The 20,189-nt window shown below is 43.1% G+C and overlaps 2 protein-coding genes across 8 annotated transcripts in view; both read right to left on the bottom strand.

Moving 5' to 3' along the window:
* The window catches only part of LOC134205455 (soluble guanylate cyclase 89Db-like), a 119,009-nt gene that overhangs the window by 78,212 nt on the left and 20,608 nt on the right, over positions 1-20,189 (bottom strand). The gene's annotated exons all lie outside the window — the stretch shown is intronic.
* LOC134206436 (uncharacterized) lies at positions 6,699-11,012 on the bottom strand. Its single transcript, XM_062682152.1, has one exon. The coding sequence runs from the start codon at positions 11,010-11,012 to the stop codon at positions 6,699-6,701; it is 4,314 nt and encodes a 1,437-aa protein (XP_062538136.1).

Here is a 20,189-nt window from a genome sequence, read left to right as displayed (position 1 = left end):
CCCGGTATAAGACAGGGATAATGCCTTCTTTAAAAGAACGTGTCTGCCCGGTATAAGGCGAAGGGAAGTTTAACGCCTTCTTAAAATGGATGCTTTTGCCCGGTATAAGGCAAAAGGAGTTGATAATTCCTTCTTTAAAAGAACGCGTTTACCCGGTATAAGATGAAGGGTAGGTGTAGCGCATTCTTTGAATGGATGCATCTGCCCGGCATAAATCGAAAGGAGTTGATAATGCCTTCTTTAAAAGAACGCGCCTTCTCGGTATAAGGCGAAGGGAGGGGTCATGCAACCTTTAAATGGATGCATTTGCCTGTATGAGGCGAAAGGAGTTGATAGTTCCTTCTTTAAAAGAACGCGTCTGCCAGGTATAAAGCGAAGGGAGGAGTAACGGCTTATTCATAAAAACGTCTATCCGTAACAAGGCAAAGAGAGAAAACTACTTCTACATATTCTGGGAGGCCGTCCTTAGCCGTGCGGAAGGATGTGTGGCTTCCAAGCAAGACTATGCTGAAGAAGGAACTTCTGGTCCGGTCTAGGAAATTTATCGAAAATGTTTTTTCGACTTTTTTAGTTAAAACAGTTTTAACGTGTTAATCTCGGGCTGAGTGCTGAATGAACAATAAGCTATTATCATATATATAACAGCCCTGTTTGTCTGTCCGGTGACTAGCCAATCAGACGCAGCACGCGGGGAAATTCTCACAAAAAATAAAATATTTGACACAAAATATGTTTACTATCAGATGCAGAAAACAAAACCAGTGACAACCTTAGATAACCAGATACAGCATTTGATGAAAAAAAAATCACAGACAACAGACGTTGAAAAATTTGATTTTTTTAAATGCATGAAAAAATCTATCACTCTTAACAATTGAAAAAAAAAAAACACTTGCCACGGGCGCTATTGCGTCTACAAATAAACTAGTTAATAATATTTCGCGAAATGGTGCATTCCGCGAAATGGTACATTCCGCCAAAAGTCATTCGGCGAAAAGGTACAAACCACCAAATGTCATACCGCGAAATGTTACAAACCCCCAAATGTTATTCCGCGAAATGTTCGACCGCGAAAATGAATTCCGCGAATTAGTTTTCGGTGAAATGTTATACAATCGCTAAAAACTACTCGTGTCCGCGGACTAAATTTGTTAACGGATAAGGATTGTTGACGTACAAATAAAATAATTTTGAATATTTGCTTTTGTTCTGCACACATAACGTTGGTTTATCACGCAAATTAATCAATAATTCAGCGATAATACATCGTTTTGTATAGAGATATTTATCACTGCTTCCTTTAAAAAACGAGCAATGGGTAATGTTCTCAACATAACCGCGAGTATACGTAGGACTTGTATAAACGTAACGTATTTACATTTAACTTCTAACTTTTGGATCTATAGAGTTTGATCATAGGTATTGATATTGGAAACGACAACTTCCATGCTGTGTAGAATTATAAGCAATTTGTTTATTCAAAACTTGGGGGCAGCAGGGACTATGTCCAAGGGCTGGACGACCCCCTCCCCAGGCCATCGGCGAGTTGTGGCGCCTGCCTAGGATGTGGTGGGGTTTGACGATGGGCCCCGTTAAACCTCTATAAAAAGCTGCATGAATCCGCAAGTAGGCTCCGCCAAAGCGACCGTGTGCCGCTCAAAGCGCACAAGCCCAAGTCCTGGTGTTAGGTGGGACGCTAAACAGCCCTGACACGACGGCCCTCCGACGAGACAGGAGGTTTGCGCAGGCCCAAAGAGCCGCCTTTAAAAACAACTATTACGAACGACATAAAAGATAATACGACTCGATACCATCGGCAACGACCTAGGCGACGAATATAGGATCACGATTGGAAGCTTGGAACTGCAAGTCGCTAGGCTTCGCAGGTTGCGACAGGATAATCTACGATGAATTACATCCCCACAACTTTGATGTCGTAGCGCTGCAGGAAATCTGCTGGACAGGACAGAAAGTGTGGAAAAGCGGGCATCGAGCGGCTACCTTCTACCAAAGCTATGGCACCACCAACGAGCTGGGAACCGGCTTCATAGTGCTGGGAAAGATGCGCCAACGCGTGATTGGGTGGCAGCCAATCAACGCAAGGATGTGCAAGCTGAGGATAAAAGGCCGTTTCTTCAACTATAGCATCATCAACGTGCACTGCCCACACGAAGGGAGATCCGACGACGAGAAAGAAGCGTTCTATGCGCAGCTGGAGCAGACATACGATGGATGCCCACTGCGGGACGTCAAAATCGTTATCGGTGACATGAACGCTCAGGTAGGAAGGGAGGAAATGTATAAACCGTTCATTGGACCGGATAGTCTGCATACCGTATCGAACGACAACGGCCAACGATGCATAAACTTTGCAGCCTCCCGCGAAATGGTAGTCCGAAGCACTTTCTTCCCCCGCAAGAATATCCACAAGGCCACATGGAGATCACCTAATCAAGTAACGGAAAACCAAATCGACCACGTTCTAATCGACGGTAAATTCTTCTCCGACATCACGAACGTACGCACTTACCGCAGTGCGAATATTGAATCCGACCACTACCTCGTTGCAGTATGCCTGCGCTCAAAACTCTCGACGGTGATCAACACGCGTCGGAGTCGTCCGCCGCGGCTTAACATTGGGCGGCTACAAGACAGTAGGTTAGCCCAAGACTAAGCGCAGCAGCTGGAAGTGGCACTCCCAACGGAAGAGCAACTAGGCGCAGTATCTCTTGAAGATGGCTGGAGAGATATTCGATCCGCCATTGGAAGCACCGCAACCGCTGCACTAGGCACGGTGGCTCCGGATCAGAGAAACGACTGGTATGACGGCGAATGTGAGCAGTTAGTTGAGGAGAAGAATGCAGCTTGGGCAAGATTGCTGCAACTCCGCACGAGGGCGAACGAAGCACGGTACAAACGGGCGCGGAACAGACAAAACTCGCTTTTCCGGAGGAAAAAGCGCCAGCAGGAAGATCGAGACCGTGAAGAGACGGACGAACTGTACCGCGCTAATAACGCACGAAAGTTCTATGAGAAGTTGAACCGTTCACGTAAGGGCCACGTGCCACAGCTCGATATGTGTAAGGACATAAACGGGAACCTTCTTACAAATGAGCGTGAGGTGATCCAAAGGTGGCGGCAGCAATACGAAGAGCACCTGAATGGCGATATGGCAGACAACGGTGGCGGTATGGTAATGAACCTAGAAGCACGCGCGCAGGACATGCGACTTCCGGCTCCGAATCTCCAGGAAATCCAGGAGGAGATCGGCCGGCTGAAAAACAACAAAGCCCCTGGAGTTGACCAACTACCAGGAGAGCTGTTTAAACACGGTGGTGAGGCACTGGCTAGAGCGCTGCACTGGGTGATTACCAAGGTTTGGGAGGATGAGGTTCTGCCGCAGGACTGGATGGAAGGTGTCGTGTGTCCCATCTACAATAGGGCGATAAGCTGGATTGTAGCAACTACCGCGCAATCACATTGCTGAACGCCGCCTACAAGGTACTCTCCCAAATTTTATGCCGCCGACTAACACCAATTGCAAGAGAGTTCGTGGGGCAGTACCAGGCGGGATTTATAGGTGAACGCTCTACCACAGACCAGGTGTTCGCCATACGTCAGGTATTGCAGAAATGCCGCGAATACAACGTGCCCACACATCATCTATTTATAGACTTCAAAGCCGCATATGATACAATCGATCGGGACCAGCTATGGCAGCTAATGCCCGAAAACGGATTTCCGGATAAACTGATACGGTTGATCAAGGCGACGATAGATCGGGTGATGTGCGTAGTTCGAGTTTCAGGGGCATTCTCGAGTCCCTTCGAAACGCGTAGAGGGTTACGGTGAGGTGATGGTCTTTCGTGTCTGCTATTCAACATCGCTTTGGAGGGAGTAATACGAAGGGCAGGGATTGACACGAGTGGTACGATTTTCACGAAGTCCGTCCAGTTATTTGGTTTCGCCGACGACATTGATATCATGGCACGTAACTTTGAGAGGATGGAGGAAGCCTACATCAGACTGAAAAGCGAAGCTAAACGGATTGGACTAGTCATCAATACGTCGAAGACGAAGTACATGATAGGAAGGGGCTCAAGAGAGGTCAATGTAAGCCACCCATCACGAGTTTCTATCGGTGGCGACGAAATCGAGGTGGTTGAAGAATTCGTGTACTTGGGCTCACTGGTGACCGCCTATAACGATACCAGCAGAGAAATTCGGAGGCGCATAGTGGCTGGAAATCGTACGTACTTTGGACTCCGTAAGACGCTCTGATCGAATAGAGTTCGCCGCCGTACCAAGCTAAGCTAAGCGCCGTTAATGTTTTCGTAAAGACTGGAAAAAACTGACGGAACACTTTACTGCCGCGAATCGCAAGTCAATCTCATCTGTATATGGATGCAATATACAGATGGGACTGACTTGCGATTCACGGCAGTTTATCTCGTGTATAGAAAAGTCTCAACTGGTACAGATCTATGAAGCGTGAATTCCAATATGCTAATTTTAATCTTTTTACGATTGCAAATTTATAAATTTGGCCATTTTGCCAATATTCCTTTCTTAATTCATCAAATCTTCTAGATATATATAAATGAATTTATCTCTGTCTGTCCTATTATATACTCGGAAACATCTGGACCGATCGACGTGATATTTTGTATGCAAAGGTTTTTGGGGTCGGGGAAGGTTCTTATGATGGTTTGAGAACGTTCCCTTCTGTGAAAAGGAGGGCAGCCTCCTGTACAAATTAAACAGAAATTTCTTCATAACTCAGGAACTACTGAAGCAACTGGAATCTTATTTGGCATGTGGAGGTTGTTAATGGAAGGAAATATATTGATTGATTATGCTGCCGCTAACCGCAAGTCGAGCATATCTGTATATGGGCCTCCATATACATATGTGCTCGACTTGCGGTTAGCGGCAGTATGATTGATATGTGTATCTTGATATGGGGCCCAAACAACAGAACCCTTTCCTTCTAAAGGGGGTGGGCACTCATAAAAATAAAGCATAAATTTATGCATAATTTATGCATGCATTTTAGAACCTTCTCTCTCTCTCTCTTGGAAAGGGGCCTAAGTGCTAGTTAAATAGAAATTTCTGCAAAACTCGAGAACTAATCAAGCAACTAGAATCAAATTTGGCATGCAAGAAAAGCTGCTTTGGTGGTTCTATGTGGGTTCCAATACAATTGAAATAGCAAGAAGGAAGAAGGAAGAATGAAGTAAAGAAAAAAGGAAAAACAAAGAAGAAAAATGGGAGAAGGATTAAGGAAGGAAGGAAAGGAAGAAAGAAAATGGAAGGAAGATGAAAGTAGGAAAAAAGAATAAGGAAGAAAGTGAAAGGAAGTAAGATTAAAGAAAAAAGACGGGAGAAGGAAGAGAAAAGAAAGAAGAAAGATGAGAGAAGGAAAATAAAAGAAGTGTGATGGAGAAATAAACAGGAAGAAGGAAAGACGATGACGGATGATGGAAGAAGGAAGATAGAAGTAGGAGGATGTAAGAAGAAAAAAGTATGATGTAGAAAAAAGAAAGAAGAAGGAAATAGAATGAAGGAAGATGGAAGAAGAAATAATGAAGAAAGATGTCACTTCCGATCTTTAGTCCCTTTCGATATTTTGCCTCTTTCGACGTTTTGTCCTTTCGACCTTTTTTCCCTTTCAAACTTTTGTCCTTTTTGACCATTTGTCCCTGCGGCCTTTTGTCTTTCGACCATTTGTCCCTTCAGCCTTTTGTCTTTCGTCGTTTTGTTCCTAATCCCTCAAATGTAACTCGAATATTGAGAACGTATTGGTAAAATGGGTTGCATTAAGCTCTATACATAACATGCCTCGCAAAAGCACATTTGCCCAATTCTCTTCTAAATTTGCAATTTAGTTTGAAAAATCTTGTCGACTTATTATTAAATTATTTCTTGGATGTAAAATAATAACAACTGGTTCAAATCAATTTAAGGCATGTTCAGACACGCAAATTTATATTATTTTGTGAAATTAAGTTCTCAAAAAAAGTTCATTTTGCCTAGAGCATTAGTGATTAATCAATATTTAATCATGATAAATGAATTATGGGTTATTTAATCATTCATTATTCATAATCATATTAAAAATATATGTTATCACGTCGAAGTAGGATTAAGAAATCACGGATCTTTCAGCAGTTCAGTGTTGTGTATTTTGTACGCTTTAAAGCTGGAACATACATAAAACATGTTACATATGTGCATATTGTTGTAGATGAGTCTGACTTACAATTCCGGTGACCCTAATTATCTCCTCTACTTCTGGTCGATAACTAATGTAATCGGGTATGGTCCTAATAATTTATATATCTTAATTAGCTTCACTAAACTCATAGTGATGAATTTATAATCATGTACTTACTGTTAACGGTAATCAAATTCTGGTGTCTCTACCGACTCAGTCACCAACTTTTACAGCATTACAATTTTATCGATCTACCTACAATTTCATTTCACAAAATTCATTTGTAATACAAATTGGCGATACATAGTTGAAAGGAACTTACGTTTCCGTATCTAATATTCTAATGCAACAGCTTATATATTTCAATGTAATTATCTGGAATTATCCAATTGCGAGTACCAACAATAACTTTGTGTTTTGGCGAATACCTTTTTATCTATCATATTCTGCTGACTCATATCTACCTGACAGTTATCATCCTCTAGTCCTCTTCAACTTCGACATTCGTGTTATCACTCAATGTAGTAACTCTACCGCTGCCGGGTGACCGATCCCCCGTGGAGCTTGAGGTAGGTTTAGTGCAGCGCGTAACGCTTAGGCCAACATTCCCCAGCCCGTAAAGATGGTCCGGTCCTCCAGCTTTACTTTCCGGAACTACGTCCATTACGGCTAACTTTGAAACAGATCTACGAAGCGTTCCAGAAGTGGTACGTACTTCTGCTTGGCGAATACGGCCGTCTTTACCTGGAAATACCGCTATTACTAAACCTCGAGTCCAGCGATTCCTCACATTTCCATCTACAATGAATACGACATCCCCTACTTCAATCGCTTTCGTTTCCGCGAACCATTTTGTTCGTCGCGCTATAGTCGGCAAATACTCCCGAATCCACCTTAACCAGAACTGATCCAAGATATGTTGACAAAGTCTCCAGTTGCTGCGTAGAGCGGATTTTTCTTCCACAGGTTGCTTCTCTGGTTGCTTTACCCCATCTGAGCTGAGCAAGAGGAAATGATTAGGCGTCAAGGCCTCTTGATCCGAACCTTCTAACGGTATATACGTTAATGGTCTTGAGTTGACCATGGACTCGGCTTCGCACAATACTGTCAAAAACACTTCCTCGGTTGGAGTTCGCGGATGGTCAATAGAGTTCATTGCTGCCTTTACCGATCTTACCATCCTCTCCCATGCTCCGCCCATGTGAGGAGATGCAGGCGGTATGAAATTCCACTTCGTATTAGTGTTCGTGAAACTTTCCGACAGTTCTCCGTTAATATTCTGCAGCTGTCTTGCCAATTCCCGTTCCGTACCAACGAAATTGGTTCCGTTGTCGGTGAAAACTTGCTCAGGAGCCCCTCGTCTGGCGATAAACCTGCGCAGCGCCATCATGCACGACTCAGTTGAGAGAGATGCGGCAACCTCTAGATGTACCGCTCTAATTACTAGGCATGTGTAGAGTACAACCCATCGCTTTACTAAACTCCTGCCGATTTTAATCAAATACGGACCAAAATAGTCGATTCCGACTTTAGAAAATGGTCTCACAAACGGTGTAAGCCGTTCCTCAGGCAGTGGGGCCATCCGGGGAACCATTGGTTGAGCTTTGTATATACGGCACCATTGACAACGTTTGTTCACTTTGCGGACTTCGGCCCGCAAGTTCGAAATGTGATATTTCTGTCTTATTTCATTTACCACAGTTTCGCCATTTTGATGCCCGTAACGTCTGTGATATTTGTCAATAATAAGGTCGGTGACCCTATGACCCTTAGGCAAAATAACAGGATACTTCGCATCGTTTGACGCAAATTGCGAAGCTCCAATGCGACCTCCCATGCGAAGTACGCCGCCTTCACCGATGAAAGGAGATAGTTTCCTCAAGGGACTGTTTTTCTTATCGATGCTCGCGCTGCTTTCGTTCACAGCTTGGATCCGCCTCAGTGAGCTGCATTCTTCCGCATAAACATCCCATTGAGTCGAGCGCCATATTGCTTGTTCAGCGTTTCTGAAGTCCGACTGATTCAACTTTGCTATTGTTGTAGAAGCTCTTCGACACCGCCTAATGAATAGGTATACATACGCAGCAGATCGCAGTAGACGTTCCCATTTCGAAAAACGGCTGGAATCGATGAAACGCTCTCTGACTTCTTCGTAGTGTACCTGAACCGTGCGCATTTCTTCCTTAGCTTCAACCAAATCCATTTTCTGCTTGGGCCAATCGTGTTCCATTTTGTTCAAAAAGTCAGGACCCTTGAACCATCGACAGGTTGGCCGGAGGTTAGGAAAGCCCTTCCATTTCGTTGCATCATCGGCGACATTAAGTCCTGACGGTACGTACCTCCACTCTTGCACTTTGGTGTCATCTAAGATTTCACCTACGCGTACCGCTACATATGGTCGATACTTTCTGGCATCTGACCGTATCCACGACAAAACAGTGTTTGAATCTGTCCATATATATCGTTTCTTGATAGCTATAGAGTGACTGTTGACGATAGCTTTCATTAGTCGACATCCTAAAACTGCTGCCTGTAACTCCAGTCGCGGAATTGAGAGTGGCTTCAAGGGAGCAACTTTAGCTTTCGACGCCACTAACGAACAGCGTAATAATCCTCGGTCGTTTATTCGAAAAAAGGCCACGCAAGCCATAGCGGACAGGCTTGCATCCACAAAGACATGGAGTTCTAATGATTCGTAGCTACCCTGACCATATCCGGGAAAGTAGCAGCGTGGTACGTGGACTTGGTTTAGCTCGCTAATAACGTTCACAAATCTTCGCCAAATTTCGTCGACTTCTTTAGGGATTGAATCATCCCATCCGACTCCACTTCGCCATAAATCTTGGATAATAATTTTTCCGTGGATAAGAATATACGATATTAGCCCGAGTGGATCGTATAGACTCATGATGAACCGTAAAATCCTCCGCTTTGTGGGTACAGCGTCTCCCAGTACGAGGCATTGCAAAACATCTGGTAGAGAAAATCTAAAGGTAAACTCATCCCTTTCAGTGAGCCAAGTCATACCAAGTACACGTTCGATATTGTTAACTTTGTCGTTGGTAAACTCCTTCCATTTGGTTATGCGTTGCTCTCCTAGATCAGCCAGAACTTCCTCCGAATTAGACTGCCAATTCCTTATTTCGAATCCGGCTTTTGCGTGAACCGTTCGAACGTCTGCTGCTAGTTTAGACATTTCCTTTGCCGTGTCCCTACTATCTAAGTAGTCATCCACATAGTGGTTTTCTATTAATGCTACTGCCGCTTCTGGGAATTCGGTGGCCCAGTTCTTAGCGTTCATATTCTTAATAAACTGAGCCTGACATAACGAGCACGTTGAACCGAAAGTCGCTGCATCCATAACGAAAATATCCGGGGACTGCGCCGCAGCAGAGCTCCACAGGAAACACTGGGCCGAGCGGTCGGATTCGCGAATAAAAAACTGATGATACATTTCACGCACATCTCCTACTACCGCCACCTGTCGTTGGCGAAACTGGAACAACACTTTCGGCAACGGTGTCAGAAGATCTGGACCCTTCAAAAGCATCCCGTTAAACGAGACTCCACCTACTTTAGCGGCTGCATCCCATATCATCCGGACTTTCCCGGGTTTCCTTGGATTAATGACTACTCCCAGTGGTAGAAACCAAGTTCGACTGGGATTAAATTTCTCAAATTCATGCTTCGACACTTTGTGTGCGTAACCCTTCGCCTGGTAATCCACAATCTGTGTTTCCAAAGTTGTTAGCAACTCCGGATTGGATTTTAGTCGGCGATGAAGGCAAGATAGTCTGCTCTTCGCCATAGCATAGCTTGAAGGAAACTTCACATCGTCGTTACGCCACAGCAACCCAGTCTCATAGCGTCCGTTGTCTAGTTGCACCGTGGTGTTTTCTAAAATTTCTCTTGCCCGTCGATCTTCATCGCCTTCTAGCGTACGTTGAACTGATATTCCAAGATTTTCCTCTGCAAAAAAACTTTCCACCAGCCCGTGAAGTCCTTCAAGATTAGCACACTCGCAAATATGGAACGACGGCGACACATCTACTTCTGCAGGATCTCCAACACAGCCGAATATGGTCCATCCTAGTCTTGTCTTTGCTGCAATCGGTTCTCGAACTCCTCTTTCCCTTCTTCGTAGTGGAATAGCCAAGTGAACGTTGTCCATGCCTATCAGGATTCCTGGAACAGCTCTCTCGTAGTCTTGAATAGGAAGACCTTCTAGATGCGAATACTTCCTCGCCAGGTCTCGATAACGTAGCGATTGTGTTGGTAGAGCCAGCCCAGCCACAGTGCGTACATCGCCCAGAACGAACTTTTTTTTGTTTGAATAACCCGAGATTTGCAGGCTAACTTGCTGTGATTCTTTTTCCCTCCGCTTAACGTTCCCTGTCCACGTTAAGCACAATGGATGGACTTCTCCGACGATATTCAACTGTCTGGCGATCTCGGCATTCATCAGAGTCAAGGATGACCCTTCATCGAGGAAAGCAAAGGTTGAAACTTGCGTCCCTTCACCATACAAAGTCACTGGGATGATGCGGAAAAGAATCGTATTCTGTAGTTGGCGATGAACAGAAACGACGGCTGGTGAGCTATTCCCAGGTCGGCCACGTAACTCTTCTGGAAAACCGGGATGCAACAGTGTGTTGTGTCCCTTCGAGCAACCCCCTACATTACACACTTTATTGGACTTGCAGGGCCACTTTCCATGTGGCACCAAACATATTTTACACAGCTGATGAGTGCTGACGGCTTTCCAGTGGTCCCCAAGTGAAAGCGACTTAAACATAGTGCAGTCCCTAATTCTATGCTTGAGGCTTTGACAAGTGTAACACGGCCTAGCTGGATAATCTACTTGCTTACCTCCGGTTACCTCTGACTTACGTACTACTGGAGAAGAGTGGTTGTTCATGTACGCCTTCTCCTTTGGTCGTTGTCTCTCGTATCGGTAATCTCGCTGGCAGTCGCGAGCAGTCGACTCACGTCGAAGTAGGATTAAGAAATCACGGATCTTTCAGCAGTTCAGTGTTGTGTATTTTGTACGCTTTAAAGAATTCCGTTCAAGACGCTGTTGATCGGTGATTTCGTCGTCGTGCCATCGGAGAGACAATTTGAAGATGTCAACGAGCTCGGATAAGCAGCATTGTATTGCCTGTAACAAGCCGGATCGGGAAGAGAACTTGGTAGCCTGTGATGCCTGTAAGGATCGGTACCATTTCTCATGTGCTTCGGTTGACGACGGTATCCGAGATAGGTGTTGGTCATGCAGCAAATGTGCCTCTGCTATAGTGGTTGACGATGTATCCAAGTCCGGGAAATCACGTCAAAGTAGTCGCTCTACAAGAATTCAACTGCAGCTGATGCAGCTTGATGAGGAACGTAAGGCAGAAGAAAAGTTGGTATTGGAGCGGCAGCAACTTGAACGTGAACGCCAGGAGAAAGCTTTGTTGGAGAAAGCAGCTATTGAGAAAAGGTTTCGAGAGGAGAAGTACGCTATACTTATGGCCGAAGCAAGCGAAGAGGACGTCGAGAGCGTCAAGAGCCAGGGCACCCGAGTAAGCAGCAAAAATAAAGTTAATCAGTGGATTTTAGATCATGCTGGTATAATGGCTAATAGAGGCGACCAACCTGTTGATCGAGTTATACAGGTAGCTAGTGCAGGCAGTCATCCAGTACCACCTGTACTACCTGGACCACCAAATGGTACAAAGGTCGATGGAGAGAAGGGCCAGAAAACTCCATTGTCATCTATGATGGAAAAAGCAGCTAAATCGAAAGGTGCGATACCGAAAGGATACGAGTTGTCTAAACCTTCAACACACACGTCGACTCCTAATCAGCAGAGTCGTATAGGACCGCCGGAATCATTCCTGCAGATGCAACGTGGTACTGAACACCAGCCACTAGCCCCTCCGATTCCAAAACAGTCACTGGCCGAGACTGAAGCGCAAAAAGTATTTCATCACACGGTTCCGCAGTTCCCTACAGTGGCTCCCCAACTGATATCGCAATCAGTCCCACAACAAATTACTCATTCTGTAGCATGTCCTCAGAATCAGCCATTGGGTCCATGGCTACTTAGCTCGAAACCACAGTTAGTTCCTCCGAATCAGCAATCGATTCAATGTCCAGCAAATCAACAAGCAGGGCAGACCTATTTGAGTCCGTTGCTACAAACGCGAAATCAGCAACCAGTGATGGAGCAAGCCCAACCACCTCTTCAGTACCAGCAGTCCGTTGGCAATTTGAATCCGCTAAATATTTCGCAATCGTTTCAACCCGATCAGTTGCAAGTACCGTGGGTACAATTTCAGCAACAGTTAGCTGCAAGACAGGTCGTACCAAAAGAACTCCCGATGTTCACGGGTAATCCTGAGGATTGGCCATTGTTCGTGAGCAGCTACCGGAACTCAACCGCGATGTGTGGCTACTCAGATGCGGAAAATCTCATGAGACTGCAAAGGTGCCTGAAGGGAAGTGCGCTGGAGGCTGTCAGGAGCAATCTACTGCTGCCTACGTCAGTTCCTCAAGTGATGTCAACGCTGGAAACACTTTTCGGGAGCCCGGATCGCTTGTTGCAGACTATGTTGAACAAAGTGCGCAATGTTCCGGCGCCTAAAGCAGAGCGGTTGGAAACTTTAGTGAATTTTGGCATCACCGTGCAGAATTTAGTTGGGCATCTGAAAGCAGCGAATCAGCAAGCTCACTTGATGAACCCTTCGTTGCTCAACGAATTGGTGGAGAAATTACCAGCGAATATCCGATTAGATTGGGCGCTACACAAGCAGAGAGCCGGATTTGCTGACCTTGGTACGTTTAGCGAGTACATGGTGGCGATAACATCGGCAGCCAGTGACGTGACGCAGTTCAGCGAGCGCGACTGCCAGCGAGATTACCGATACGAGAGACAACGACCAAAGGAGAAGGCGTACATGAACAACCACTCTTCTCCAGTAGTACGTAAGTCAGAGGTAACCGGAGGTAAGCAAGTAGATTATCCAGCTAGGCCGTGTTACACTTGTCAAAGCCTCAAGCATAGAATTAGGGACTGCACTATGTTTAAGTCGCTTTCACTTGGGGTATCAGGTATCAGGTATCAGAACGTCGGCTCAGGAGGCACGTTCCCCTCAATTTGGGAGATTTGTGCCATCGCCTTCACTGGCCTTTCTCATCATTTACCTGACGGAAAAGGAAGTGAAAAGGGGAAAGGAAGAGGAAGTGAAGTTGGAAAGGAGAATGGAACCATTTATAGGAAAGCCAATTATGTAGACTCACACGCATTCAGCTAGAGACTAAAGAGAGGTCACAAAAACACAGAGGATGTAACAATGGACGAACGTCAAAGACGAAACACAGAGTGCACTGTGAAAAACGCATAATGCGAATAATATAAGTGACAATCACAAAGTACATTGTAAAAAAAAAATGCATAATGCGAATCCATATAGGTGGAAATTTGTTGAAAAACTAAGTAAAACACATATTCATAACCCCACACTCACGTTGAGGATGAACAAGAGTAGCCAAAGCCGAACGTCAAAGACGAGACACAAAGTACACTGTGAAAAACGCATAATGCGAATCCATATAGGTGGAAATTTGTTGAAAACTAAGTAAAACATATATTCATAACCCCATTCTTATTGAACCTCACGTTGAGATTGAACAAGAGTAGCCGAACCCGAACGTCAAGAACGAAACACAGAGTACACTGTGAAAAACGCATAATGCGAATCCATATAGGTAACATACACAAAGTACATTGTAAAAATGCATAAAACATAAAACGCATAATACACAAAGTTTATTGTAAAAACGCGAGACACAGAGTACACTGTGAAAACCGCATAATGCGAATCCATAAAGGTAGCATACACAAAGTACATTGTAAAAAAACGCATAATGCGAATCCATATAGGTGAAAATTTGTTGGAAAACTAAGTAAAAACATATTCATAATCCCACCCTTATTCAACCTCAAGTTGAGATTAAACAAGAGAAGCTGAAGCCGAACGTCAAAAACGAAACACAGAGTACACTGTGAAAAGCGCATAATGCGAATCCATATAGGTGACAAACACAAAGTACATTGTAAAAAAAATGCATAATGCGAATCCATATAGGTGGAAGTTTGTTGAAAAACTAAGTAAAACACATATTCATAACCCCACATTCACGTTGAGGATGAACAAGAGTAGCCAAAGCCGAACGTCAAAGACGAGACACAGAGTACACTGTGAAAAACGCATAATGCGAATCCATATAGGTGACAATTTGTTGAAAACTAAGTAAAATACATATTCATAACCCCACTCTTATTTAACATCACGTCGAGATTGAACAAGAGTAGCCGAAGCCGAACGGCAAGGACGAGACACAGAGTACACTGTGAAAAACGCATAATGCGAATCCATAAAGGTAACATACACAAAGTACATTGTAGAAAAACGCATAATGCGAATCCATATAGGTGACAATTTGTTGAAAACTAATTAAAACACATATTCATAACCCTACTCTTATTTAACCTCACGATGAAGTTGAATAAGAGTAGCCGGAGAAGTCGGAGAAGTAAAAAGTCAACTACGCCATAGCTCCGGTTAGCGCAGCGAGGGCTAAAATACTGTGAAGGGGGCCCTGGTGCTTCAGAGGCTCCGTTTGCGGTTAGGTTCTTATTAGACCCCTCTAACCATTCATTCGTAGGCACGGTAAGCATAAAGCCGCATCACACCGAAAATTAGGGGTCACCTGTATGGTGGACTTTTACCACTGGAACAGGCAATCCGTAATGTTATTCTTAGCCAGATAACCAGCTGCCGACACCACACGGCTATCTAGGCTGTTCATGGAGAGAAATTGACATTGACTTTACGTCAACTCTCAATGTGGCAGAACAGCCGACCGGTACAGCGAGAACAGCGAGATTACCGATACGAGAGACAACGACCAAAGGAGAAGGCGTACATGAACAACCACTCTTCTCCAGTAGTACGTAAGTCAGAGGTAACCGGAGGTAAGCAAGTAGATTATCCAGCTAGGCCGTGTTACACTTGTCAAAGCCTCAAGCATAGAATTAGGGACTGCACTATGTTTAAGTCGCTTTCACTTGGGGACCGCTGGAAAGCCGTCAGCACTCATCAGCTGTGTAAAATATGTTTGGTGCCACATGGAAAGTGGCCCTGCAAGTCCAATAAAGTGTGTAATGTAGGGGGTTGCTCGAAGGGACACAACACACTGTTGCATCCCGGTTTTCCAGAAGAGTTACGTGGCCGACCTGGGAATAGCTCACCAGCCGTCGTTTCTGTTCATCGCCAACTACAGAATACGATTCTTTTCCGCATCATCCCAGTGACTTTGTATGGTGAAGGGACGCAAGTTTCAACCTTTGCTTTCCTCGATGAAGGGTCATCCTTGACTCTGATGAATGCCGAGATCGCCAGACAGTTGAATATCGTCGGAGAAGTCCATCCATTGTGCTTAACGTGGACAGGGAACGTTAAGCGGAGGGAAAAAGAATCACAGCAAGTTAGCCTGCAAATCTCGGGTTATTCAAACAAAAAAAAGTTCGTTCTGGGCGATGTACGCACTGTGGCTGGGCTGGCTCTACCAACACCATCGCTACGTTATCGAGACCTGGCGAGGAAGTATTCGCATCTAGAAGGTCTTCCTATTCAAGATGCGTGGTACTGGATGACTGCCTGCACTAGCTACCTGTATAACTCGATCAACAGGTTGGTCGCCTCTATTAGCCATTATACCAGCATGATCTAAAATCCACTGATTAACTTTATTTTTGCTGCTTACTCGGGTGCCCTGGCTCTTAACGCTCTCAGCGTCCTCTTCGCTTGCTTCGGCCATAAGTATAGCGTACTTCTCCTCTCGAAACCTTTTCTCAATAGCTGCTTTCTCCAACAAAGCTTTCTCCTGGCGTTCACGTTCAAGTTGCTGCCGCTCCAATACCAACTTTTCTTCTGCCTTACGTTCCTCATCAAGCTGCATCAGCTGCAGTTGAATTCTTGTAGAGCGACTACTTTGACGTGATTTCCCGGACTTGGATACATCGTCAACCACTATAGCAGAGGCACATTTGCTGCATGACCAACACCTATCTCGGATACCGTCGTCAACCGAAGCACATGAGAAATGGTACCGATCCTTACAGGCATCACAGGCTACCAAGTTCTCTTCCCGATCCGGCTTGTTACAGGCAATACAATGCTGCTTATCCGAGCTCGTTGACATCTTCAAATTGTCTCTCCGATGGCACGACGACGAAATCACCGATCAACAGCGTCTTGAACGGAATTCTTTAAAGTTTTGTTATCACGTCGAAGTAGGATTAAGAAATCACGGATCTTTCAGCAGTTCAGTGTTGTGTATTTTGTACGCTTTAAAGCTGGAACATACATAAAACATGTTACATATGTGCATATTGTTGTAGATGAGTCTGACTTACAATTCCGGTGACCCTAATTATCTCCTCTACTTCTGGTCGATAACTAATGTAATCGGGTATGGTCCTAATAATTTATATATCTTAATTAGCTTCACTAAACTCATAGTGATGAATTTATAATCATGTACTTACTGTTAACGGTAATCAAATTCTGGTGTCTCTACCGACTCAGTCACCAACTTTTACAGCATTACAATTTTATCGATCTACCTACAATTTCATTTCACAAAATTCTTTTGTAATACAAATTGGCGATACATAGTTGAAAGGAACTTACGTTTCCGTATCTAATATTCTAATGCAACAGCTTATATATTTCAATGTAATTATCTGGAATTATCCAATTGCGAGTACCAACAATAACTTTGTGTTTTGGCGAATACCTTTTTATCTATCATATTCTGCTGACTCATATCTACCTGACAGTTATCATCCTCTAGTCCTCTTCAACTTCGACATTCGTGTTATCACTCAATGTAGTAACTCTACCGCTGCCGGGTGACCGATCCCCCGTGGAGCTTGAGGTAGATTTAGTGCAGCGCGTAACGCTTAGGCCAACAATATAATTTAATCATTAATCACCAATCATATTCATAATTGTCCACGCTGGGGAAGGAAAGTATCTAAAACTGATCAAAACCAGTCCACGTGGTATATGGACAAACCCTTGTTGCGAACAAATCGATTAAGGATAAGTGCTTAAAAAGAAAGCAGAATTTTTCACTCGTTTTTATCTAAAGAAAATGTATTTTGGATTGAGGCACACATATACACATACACACACCACCTCAATTCGTTGAGCTGAGTCGATCGGTATATAACACTATGGGTCTCCGGGCCGCCAATAAAAACAAATATTTGTCCCGAGCTAACGAGTTGTTTGGTACTTTGGTGTAAACCGAAATTAAGCGGTTTGAACTCCGATTACGATACTAAATCTGTAGTTAATCCAGAATCGATTAGTGAATGCATGAACCCAATTAGTACTTCACGAAACAAAACAACACACCACTTCACGTAGGAAATTGAGATTGACGTTCATATCATGAGAAAAATCCTACTTCACTAATAGATTTTTCCAAAGTTCAGTTGAATTGATAATAAGAAAAACACCATGCATATTGATGTAACAAAAAATAAACTCTGATAGAGATAATACACAACAGAAAAACAAGAGAGCTTTCCTTCGCCAACCACCAAAGATGGAGCACGATAGAAGGCCCAAGTTGTTGATTCATTTCTTGCCTGCGTATATTCAAATTCTTGTTCATACTGAATAAACATTCGATTTATTCATAACACGCTAATAAGCTAAACATTACTTTCTCCGACAAACTTACAGACTGCATGAAAATTTGGAAAAATTCAATATTTCTTTGATGTCAGTTTTTAAACGATTCTAGTTAAACTGTGCGAAATTACATTCTGGCGAAGCCACGTACATCATTAGACTTTCTCTAAACAGCTTTTATTTGAAATTGATCACGAACAAGAATCAAACCGCAACATCTTCCGTAACCAACAGAATAGAACTGAAATAATGAGTAAACTTTTTTCGCCCTGCTCCGGATCGTCACTGTACTCAATGTGTCTGCAGAAAAGTTCCACTTATTTTCCATCCCCTAATCTGCGGGTGGAAAAATCTTTATCGCAATGTGCTCAGCAATCTGTACAAATTCATACAATTACGGTTACAACTTACGGGGGCCAGTTCAAAGCAAATCCATTTGTCTGGCAAGTCGATAAAGCAAATTTCGCCGTAGAACTCGACTTCTGGACCGTTGCTGATGGTTGGCATGTGACGCCCAGGGTTGCCATTATACCAGATATATCTGGCACTGCCAGACTTTTTGGCAGCAAAAAGAGAAAAATAGAAATCACCCACAATGCCAGACTTTTAAAATTGCAGACAGATTTTTTGAAAAATTCTGCCTGCATAAATATATTTAAACATTTCTAATAAGTCATTCAGTTATTACTTTTATATTCATTCAATAACTGAAATTCATATTTATTAATGGCAACCATTGAATTTCGAGCATACCGTATGAGCATACATGCCGTATGTATTTATGTGTTCACTTTAAGACAGCTTCACTTCTCAAGAACAATTATCACCCCATTAGCCCAGAAATGATTTGTTACGCTCCGGAAGATCAAAATCCTCTGTTATTATGGACAATTCATAAAAAATATGAAGGCACTATTTCTTTTCACAAAAAATCGTTGTTAATAGATCAAATTACAAATGGTTTAAACGCCATTTGGTGTTACTTAGAAATTCAAATTAAAAGCGAACCTCGTTGTTTTAAATGAAGTCAAGTTTCAATAATAATTATTTATATTCTTTTTATAATTTTCGAAACTGTCAGAGCTTAGATTTCATTCAATTCAATCTGAATTTTTTTTAATTGCTTCAAATGTTATGATTTCTAGGAATCTCATTTTCACGGATATCGAATTGTTCCAAGAAATATCTTCGGCGGAAGAAGACATTATTTCAGAAAAATAAATTTTGATAAACATAGAGCAAAAGCTAAAAGAGGTTCAAAACAGAGAATTTTGTAATATTGGTAATAATAATTAGATCACATTTTTAGTTAGAATATCTTAATTTTTTTTAAAGTGTATCATTTATCATTAATATTTTATATTAATAAGACACCCAAAAAAAAAGACTAAAAAAGATAAAGACGAAGATTTTCACCAGATTTTGCCAGATTTTTCATGTGTAGCATGCCAGACTTTTTCCAAAAAGTAGTGGCAACCCTGGCGACGCCACGACGCCGTCTGTACGAAGAGCAATTGCTGCTCATTCCGTTAGCTTGGAACCGAATCAGGCAACAGTAAAGGCACAATGGTCCGCATTGAGATAATGAGGGTAAAAGTGCGTTGTTAGGAAGAAAAGATATGTGAGCAAGTGGAACAATTGTACTGCATCCATGAGACGAGAATGCTGTTTCAGAAGCGTAATATATCAGGAAAGGTTTCCAAACTTCGTAGTACCTTAGCGGCCTTGAAGAATAATAAACTGTGGTCTACCTTTCATTACCAGCAATGCCTTTAAAACGAAATGTTTCCAGAATATTCTTAAATAGATAGCCAGAAGCGCTGGTATCGTGTAAACTTCTTCTTCTTCTTCATTGGCATTACATCCCCCACTGGGACATTGCCGCCTCGCAGCTTAGTGTCATTAAGCACTTCCACAGTTATTAACTGGGAGGTTTCTAAGCCAAGTTATTATTTCTGCATTCGTATATCATGAGGCTAACACGATGATAACATGTAAATAACGATGTAAACAATGTATTCAAATATCTAATGTACCAAATTGCAGTGTGAAGGCATATAGGGTAGAGAACCATTTGGGCAGCACCCCCTATTCCCGTCAATAAAGTTCATTCCTCGCTCACATTACAACCGAATTACTTGTTTATGTACTAAACATTATTAGTTTCCGTTGATATGTAATGATGTACAAACAATCAAGTCATTTGGTTGGAACGCGGT

This window comes from Armigeres subalbatus, chromosome 1 (assembly GCF_024139115.2).
Source record: "Armigeres subalbatus isolate Guangzhou_Male chromosome 1, GZ_Asu_2, whole genome shotgun sequence".
NCBI lineage: Eukaryota > Metazoa > Arthropoda > Insecta > Diptera > Culicidae > Armigeres > Armigeres subalbatus.
Note: the sequence above shows the minus strand (reverse complement) of the source record. Positions and strands in the feature narration are given on the sequence as shown.

Bases quoted from the DNA above. Each gene is read 5' to 3' on its own strand.
- LOC134206436 (XM_062682152.1), bottom strand. From the start codon at position 11,012: ATGTTTAAGTCGCTTTCACTTGGGGACCACTGGAAAGCCGTCAGCACT.